This window comes from Lycium ferocissimum, chromosome 4, assembly GCF_029784015.1.
Source record: "Lycium ferocissimum isolate CSIRO_LF1 chromosome 4, AGI_CSIRO_Lferr_CH_V1, whole genome shotgun sequence".
Lineage (NCBI taxonomy): Eukaryota > Viridiplantae > Streptophyta > Magnoliopsida > Solanales > Solanaceae > Lycium > Lycium ferocissimum.
This window is the reverse complement of record NC_081345.1, coordinates 47480537-47487838: the sequence shown is the minus strand read 5'-3', so window position 1 is coordinate 47487838 and position 7302 is coordinate 47480537. Positions and strand designations below refer to the sequence as shown.

At 42.2% G+C, this 7302-nt stretch overlaps 1 protein-coding gene across 1 annotated transcript; it reads left to right on the top strand.

Annotated features, from left to right (window-relative positions):
• The first annotated feature begins 414 nt into the window (after window positions 1–414).
• Window positions 415–741, top strand: LOC132054124 (uncharacterized). Its single transcript, XM_059446187.1, has one exon. It carries the CDS (start codon window positions 415–417, stop codon window positions 739–741), a length of 327 nt encoding a protein of 108 aa, XP_059302170.1.
• Window positions 742–7302: the final 6561 nt, after the last annotated feature.

The following is a 7302-nucleotide window of genomic DNA, read 5'->3' as shown; positions in this document are numbered from 1 at the left end:
TGTGCTCTATTATTGATCCTTCGTTTGTCTTAGATTAACCTTTCACTAGCGTATATTTGCTTTACGCGGCTTTGGTGAGGGATGGTAGACTAGGGTCATGTTCTCGGTTGGGATCGGGGACTAGGGTTGGGGGGTCTAAGGGGGTTGAGGAGCTTACTAGATAGAGTAGGGTCTTGGAATATTGGGACTTTATCGGGAAAGTCCATAGAGTTAGTTAAGATTCTTAAAAAGAGGAGGATTAATATAGCTTGTGTCCAAGAGACTAAATGGGTAGGACCTAAAGCTAAGGATGTGGACGGGTACAAGCTTTGGTTCTCGGGCAAGTGTCGAGGTATAGGAATGGGGTAGGGATCTTAGTAGATAGTGAGCTTAGAGATCGGGTGGTAGAGGTTAGGAGGATCGACGACGAGGATGATGGTGATTAAGTTAGTCGTTGGAGGGTTCACCTTGAACATTATTAGTGTCTACGCGCCACAAGTGGGTTTGGACGAGGAGGTAAAAAGGCTCTTTTGGGAGGACTTGGACGAAGTGGTGGTAAGTATACCGCCTGCAGAAGTTATTCATAGGAGGAGATTTCAATGGGCACATTGGAGTGCTTCGAGAGGTTATGACGAGGTGCGTGGAGGATTTGGCTTCGGGGACGGGGAATGGTGGAGGAGTCTCACTCTTGGATTTCGCAAAGCTTTTGGATTGGTGGTAGCCAACTCGTGTTTTCCGAAGAAGGAGGAGCATACTTGGTAACCTTTCGTAGCTCGATGGGCGCGACGCAAATAGACTTCTTGCTTCTTAGAAAAGATGATAAAGGCCTCTGTAATGACTGCAAGGTCATCTGAGTGAGAATCTTACGACCCGACATAAGCTACTTTGGTGATGGATTTGGAGGTAAGAAGGAAGACGAAGAAGAAGAAGGTTGTGGATGACCGACCGAGGATTAAGTGGGGGAGTTTGACTCCGTCTAGTGCCCTAGAGATGGGGGAGAAGTTGATGGCTATGGGAGCGTGGGATAGTAGGGGGGATGTGAGCAGTATGTGGGATAGGACGGCCAGCTGCATTCGGAAAACAGCTAGAGAGGTATTGTGGGTCTCACGAGGCCGCCGTGGTGGGCACCGAGGGGATTGGTGGTGGAATGGAGAAGTCCAAGGGAAGGTAGAAGCAAAGAAGCAGGCATATGAAGGTGGCAGATAGCAAGGATGATGAAGAGAAGCGGACGAATAGGGAAAAGTATAAGATGGCGAGAAAGGAGGCGAATGTGGCAGTTTCGGCAGCTAAAACGGCAGCCTTTGAACGCCTTTATGCAGAACTAGAGGACAGAGGCGGGGATAAGAAGCTATTTAAGCTCGCCAAGGCGATAGAGAGGAAGGCACGCGACTTGGATCAAGTGAAGTGCATCAAGGACGAGGATGGCCAAGTGTTGGTACAGGAAGCCCGCGTTAGACGGAGATGGCGGTCATACTTTCATGAACTCTTGAACGAAGGAGCGGACAGAGACATTGTGTTGGGAGACTTGGAGCACTCTGATAGGCGTCGCGACTTTGGTTGTTGTAGGAGTATAAAGGTTGAGAAGGTTAAGGGAGTTGTTCGTAGGATGCGCAGGGGAAGAGCAACCGGACCCGACGAGATTCTGGAGAATTTTGGAAGAATGCGGGCGGGGGTAGGCTTGGAGTGGTGACTAGATTGTTTAATGTCATTTTCAAGACGGCGAAGATGCGGAAGAATGGAGATGGAGTACTATGATTCCCGTGTACAAGAACAAGGGAGACATTCGAAAATGCCCCGACAACTATAGGGGTATCAGGCGCTAAGTCACACTATGAAAGTGTGGGAAAGGGTGGTGGAAATAAGGGTAAGAAGAGGTGTGTCTATTTCAGAGAACCAGTTTGGTTTCATGCCGGGGCACTCGACTACAGAAGCCATTCATATTGTAAGGAGATTGGTGGCCCAGTATAGGGAGCGGAGGAGGGACTTGCACATGGTATTCATTGACCTAGAAAAGGCCTACGACAAGGTTCCAAGAGAGGTCCTATAGAGATTCTTGGAGGCTAAAGGTGTACCTATGGTGTACATTAGAGCGATAAAGGACATGTATGATGGAGCTAAGATCAGGGTAAGGACGGTAGGAGGAGACTCGGAGCACTTCCCACTGTTCGATGGGGTTGCGTCGGGGATCGGCTCTTGCCGTTTCTATTCGCCTTGGTGATGGATGAATTGACGTGACAAATACAAGGCGAGGTGCCTTGGTGTATGTTGTTCGCAGATGACATAGTCCTGATTGACGAGACTCGCAACGGAGTTAGCGATAAAGTTGGAGAGGCGAGACGGACGTTGGAGTCTAAAGGATTTAAATTGAGTAGGACCGAGACGGAGAATACTTGGAGTGTGAGGTTCAGTGGCGTACCGCGTGAGGGGGATGAGGAAGTGAGGCTTGGTACCCAGGCCATTAAAAAAAAAGGAAGTTTCAAGTACCTTGGGTCTATTATACAGGAAGATGGGGATATCGACGACGATGTTTCACATCGTATTGGTGCAGGGTGAATGATATGGAGAATCGCCTCCGGAGTCTTTGTGTGATAAGAAAGTGCCTCCAAAACTTAAAGGCAAGTTCTACAAAGTGGTGGTTAGACCGACTTTATTGTACGGAGCGAGTGTTGGCCAGTCAAGAAATGCCACATTCAGAAGATGAAAGTCGCAGAAATGCGAATGCTGCGGTGGATGTGTGGACACACTAGGAGAGATAGAATTAGGAATGAAGATATCCGAGACAAGGTGGGAGTGGCATCGGTGGAGGACAAGATGCGGGAAGCGAGGCTGAGATGGTTTGGGCATGTGAAGAGGAGAGAGACGAGATCTTTGCGGTGCGGAGGTGTGAGAGGTTGGCTATGGATGGTTTCGGGCGAGGTAAGGGAGGCGAAGAAGTATTGGGGAGAGGTGATTAGACGGAATATGGCTCGGTTTCGGCTCACCGAGGACATGACCTTAGATAGGAGGTTGTGGAGGACTCGGATTAGGATAGAAGGCTAGGTGGCTTACCACTTTCACCATAGTAGTTGCGGTTTCGCTCATTTGTTTATTACCTTTGGTTTATGCATTCTTTAACGCTTATATTTGTTGGGCCGTTGGTACTTTGATTATTTTATTTATCTATAGTAGTTAATGCTCCTTTATTCCCGGACTGTTCTACCATGACTCTCTCGCTTTTGGTATTCGTGTTATCATATTGTTTTCGATATGCTTGGCCTGTACGACCTTTTGTCTTGTTTTCCTCTTATCTTCCTCTCTTCTCCTCTCTTGAGCCGGGGTCTTTCGGAAGCAGTAGCCCTACCTTTCAAGGTGGGGGTTAGGTGCAACGTACGCTCTACCCTCCCCGGACTTGTGGTGGGATTATGCTTTGGGCTTCTTGTTGTTGTTATTGTATACAGATATATACAGATAATGAAATTTACTACATACAAAAACTGACTCCTTCCATCGCAAAAAGAGTACATCTTTCTATATTTAGTAAGTTTTATAATTTTAACATTCTACGTGACAAATATAAAATCACAAGATTTAAAGGACCACATACATCTTTAATTTAAGATTACAAAACGAAAAAATCTTTTTTTATTTCTTAAATTCGGTATCCAATCAAATTAAAACACTTAAATTAAGATTCAAATAGAAATTTGCTGTTTTAGACTAGAAAATGGGAGCATAAGCAGATATGGTTCGAGAATCCTAGAATGTTCGAGTTCTAGAAAGAGAGAATTGACAATTCTTACATGAATAGTGTGCATCCCTGGTTCCTCTGAAATTAGGAAAGCTCACTTGATTTTGTTCAACTTTGGTTCTACAAGAGCCCACATGATTTGTCATTTGTCAATTATGAATACTCTGTAACGCTTCTACTTCAATATAAATTTCGGCGCGGGCTACTGTTTCTTTTATTTCAATTTCTATAATTTAAAAAAAAAATTAATGATCTAAAATAAATTACATACATTTAAGTAAAATTATTTCTAAATATAAAACGTATTTCTAAATATGAAACGTATCAGTCTTTCTAGGATAAAATTAAAAAGGAAAATATACATACACATAGAAACATCAGAAGTACTCCCTCCGTTTCATAATAAGTGGTGTTTTTAACTTGAGCACAATTCTAGAAAGTAACTACTGTTTTTACTATTTGTCTTAATCAAATACATTGAAAAAGAAGTAAATCTTTAATGGTTTCTTGATCATGTGAAATTACATTTAATTAAATAAGAGTAAAATTAGAAGAAAAAAATTAATCCTTTCTTGATTTTATTAAATACCACTTATTTGAAACAAAATGAAAAAGCAAAAACACCACTTGTTTTGATATGGAGAGAGTATATGATTTCTTCGCTTGTCTAAGTTTTGGTAGGACAAAACTACTTCATATTTGTATTGGTAAGCTATAATAGCAGATATTCAATAAAATAATTAAAATACAGCATGTAAACTGGAGCGGACAATCACAATCATAATAGGGGAAGTTCTAAATCATTCAGGGACTTGACATTTGGAATAGGGGTGGGCATAAGTACCGAAAAATTAAAAATCGAAAATCGAACCTAACTGAGCTAATTCGGTTCTTCGGTTCGATTTCGGTTCTATTTTTTTTAAAATTTGGTTTTCGATTTTCGGTTTTAGAATACCGATTTTTCGATGCACCGAAGAACCGAAATTTTATAGCATAATATACAAAAATAGGCACTCAGCTACACTCTTGGTCTCGGCCTAATCCAATTCATTCCTAAATTCCCTTTACAGATCCACTACAACCCAAAAAATTCCAATCCTGAGGTGATAGATCATATGACAGATGATGTGAATGCAGCTGTGATTGTGGCTCCTCGGAGACAGAATGAAGTGCCAGCTAGTGCAAAGAATTTTGCTCCAATCCCAGAAAATTCCAATTCTGAGGTGATAGATCATATGACAGATGATGTGAATGCAAGGCGTGAAGCAAACTCAGAAGGAAAAGAGAGCAATGCCAGACAAGGTTAGGTATGCAACTACCTCCATGTCTCCTCTGGGTGTTTTGCAAGCAATGTCTCAAGCTAGTGCTGTGGTGGCCACTTTTCTACCCCTGATGAAGGTGGTGGATTTTCTATTCTCTTAATGTCTAGGTTACTCTAGAATATTAGGGGGACAAATAAAAGGTACAAGCAAAGAGAACTATAAAGCTACGTAAAGAAGAATAATTATAAACTAGTGGGATTGGTGGAAACAAGAGTAAAAGAGAATAAAGCTGCAGCTATTTCACAAAAAATTGCTACTGGTTGGAGTATGATTCATAATTATGGCCAAGCAGTAAATGGGAGAATATGGGTCCTATGGGATGCCAACATCTACACTGTTATAGTTTTAGCTCAGGATGAACAATATCTACATTGTCAGGTCATTAGTACATCACTCAATATAGATTACCATATGACTGTGATCTATGGTTATAATACTATGGATAAAAGGAAGTCACTTTGGCAAGGTTTATCAGCACTAGCACCGCAATGCTCAAAGCCCTGGCTGATCTGGGGGGATTTCAATGCCATTTTGAGTGCTCAAGACAGATCTAATGGGGCACCTGTTACTATCATAGAAGTAAAGGATTTCGCAGAATGTGTACAGAACCTATTATTGACTGAGGTATCTTGGAAAGGAGAATTCTTCACTGGGCCTAATAAGCAACAAGGGGATGATAGGGTGTATAGCAGTTTGAATAGGGCCTTGGGAAATGATGAATGGATGTTGCAGTTTGGACACCTAGCTATGGAGTATAGGCTACCTTTTATTTCAGATCAGTCACCAATAGGTCCAAATATAAAGCTGCCTTCTCATAATGTCCAGACTCCATTTAAATTCTTCAACATATAGGCTCAGCATGAGCAGTTCCTACCTCTGATGCACGCAAATTGGCTTACCAATAGAAGCACTGATAAGCTTAACAACATATGGCTAAACCTTAAAGCAATTAGGCCCTATTTGAAGCACCTGAACAATGTGGAGTTTAGAGGAGTTACTGAGAGGATTAAGCAAATCAGAGGAGAGTTACAAGGAATACAAAGCAAGCTAAGGCCTCATTTGTTTGCACTTATTGGAGGTCTGAATCTGAATGGTTCAAACCTTAAGCCATTAAGTGCATTTGTTTTCATTAAGATATAAGCACTTATTGGGTCTGAATAGTTCTTAATCATTAAGATCTTAAACCAAGTCTTAATATCATTAAGAGGTACTTTTGTATAGAACTTTTTTATCACCTGCTCCAACCCCAACCCTCTACCTCAATGCCACCCCCACCACTCTCCACTCCAACCACACCCATGCACCTCAACCCCACCCCACTGCCCACTCACTCACCCACATTCCACTCCAACCCCACTCCCCACCACCACCAACCCCAATCCCACCCCACACCACCCACCCTCACTCCCCACCACCAACCCTTACCCCACACCACCCACCCCCACTCTCCACTACCCTTACCTCCTACCACTAACCCCACCCCCACTCCCCACCATCAACCTTTACCCCACACCACCCACCCCCACTCTCCACTACCCCCACCCCCACCACTAACCCCACTCCCACTACCTCCCACCCCTCAATCCAACCACCCACTCACCCCTCCACCCCCACTCACCACCTACCACGACTACAAACATCTCCACCATTACTAGTGAACATAAGCTTTCATTTTTTTTTAATCAAATAATAATTTATTTTATTAAATTTGTATTTATTTTCTACTATTTAGTTACTTTTTAATTTGAATTGTATATTTATTATGTTTAAATAAATACATTATGCACATTCAGATATTGAAAAACAAACAGACTTAATCATTCAGTGGTCAGACCTAGAGACAAATCTTAATCATTCAGCTGTGCATTCAGATTCAGACGTCTTAATCTTAAGGAAAACAAATGAGGCCTAAGTGACCACTATACAAGTAACTTAGCAAGCACAGAAAAGGAAATGATGCATCAACTGGAGAAATGAAACTTAATAGAAGAGAGTATTTATCAACAAAAATCAAGAGCAATGTGGATCAAATTGGGAGATTCTAATACCAAATATTTCTCCTCAGTTATGAAGGATAGAAAACACAAGAAAAAAATAAATAAATAAATTCACAGCGTTAACTGGTGCACAATTGCAGGATCCGGATGTAATCAAATTAGAGATAATGAATTTTTATCAATCTCTTATGGGGATTGCATCACAGCATCTTACTGCAGTCAATAGGGCAGTGATGAGAGAAGGCCCTAGACTGAGTCATGAGCAGCAAATGGCTTT

Coding starts and splice junctions, on each gene's coding strand:
- LOC132054124 (XM_059446187.1), top strand. CDS start 415: ATGGTGATTAAGTTAGTCGTTGGAGGGTTCACCTTGAACATTATTAGT.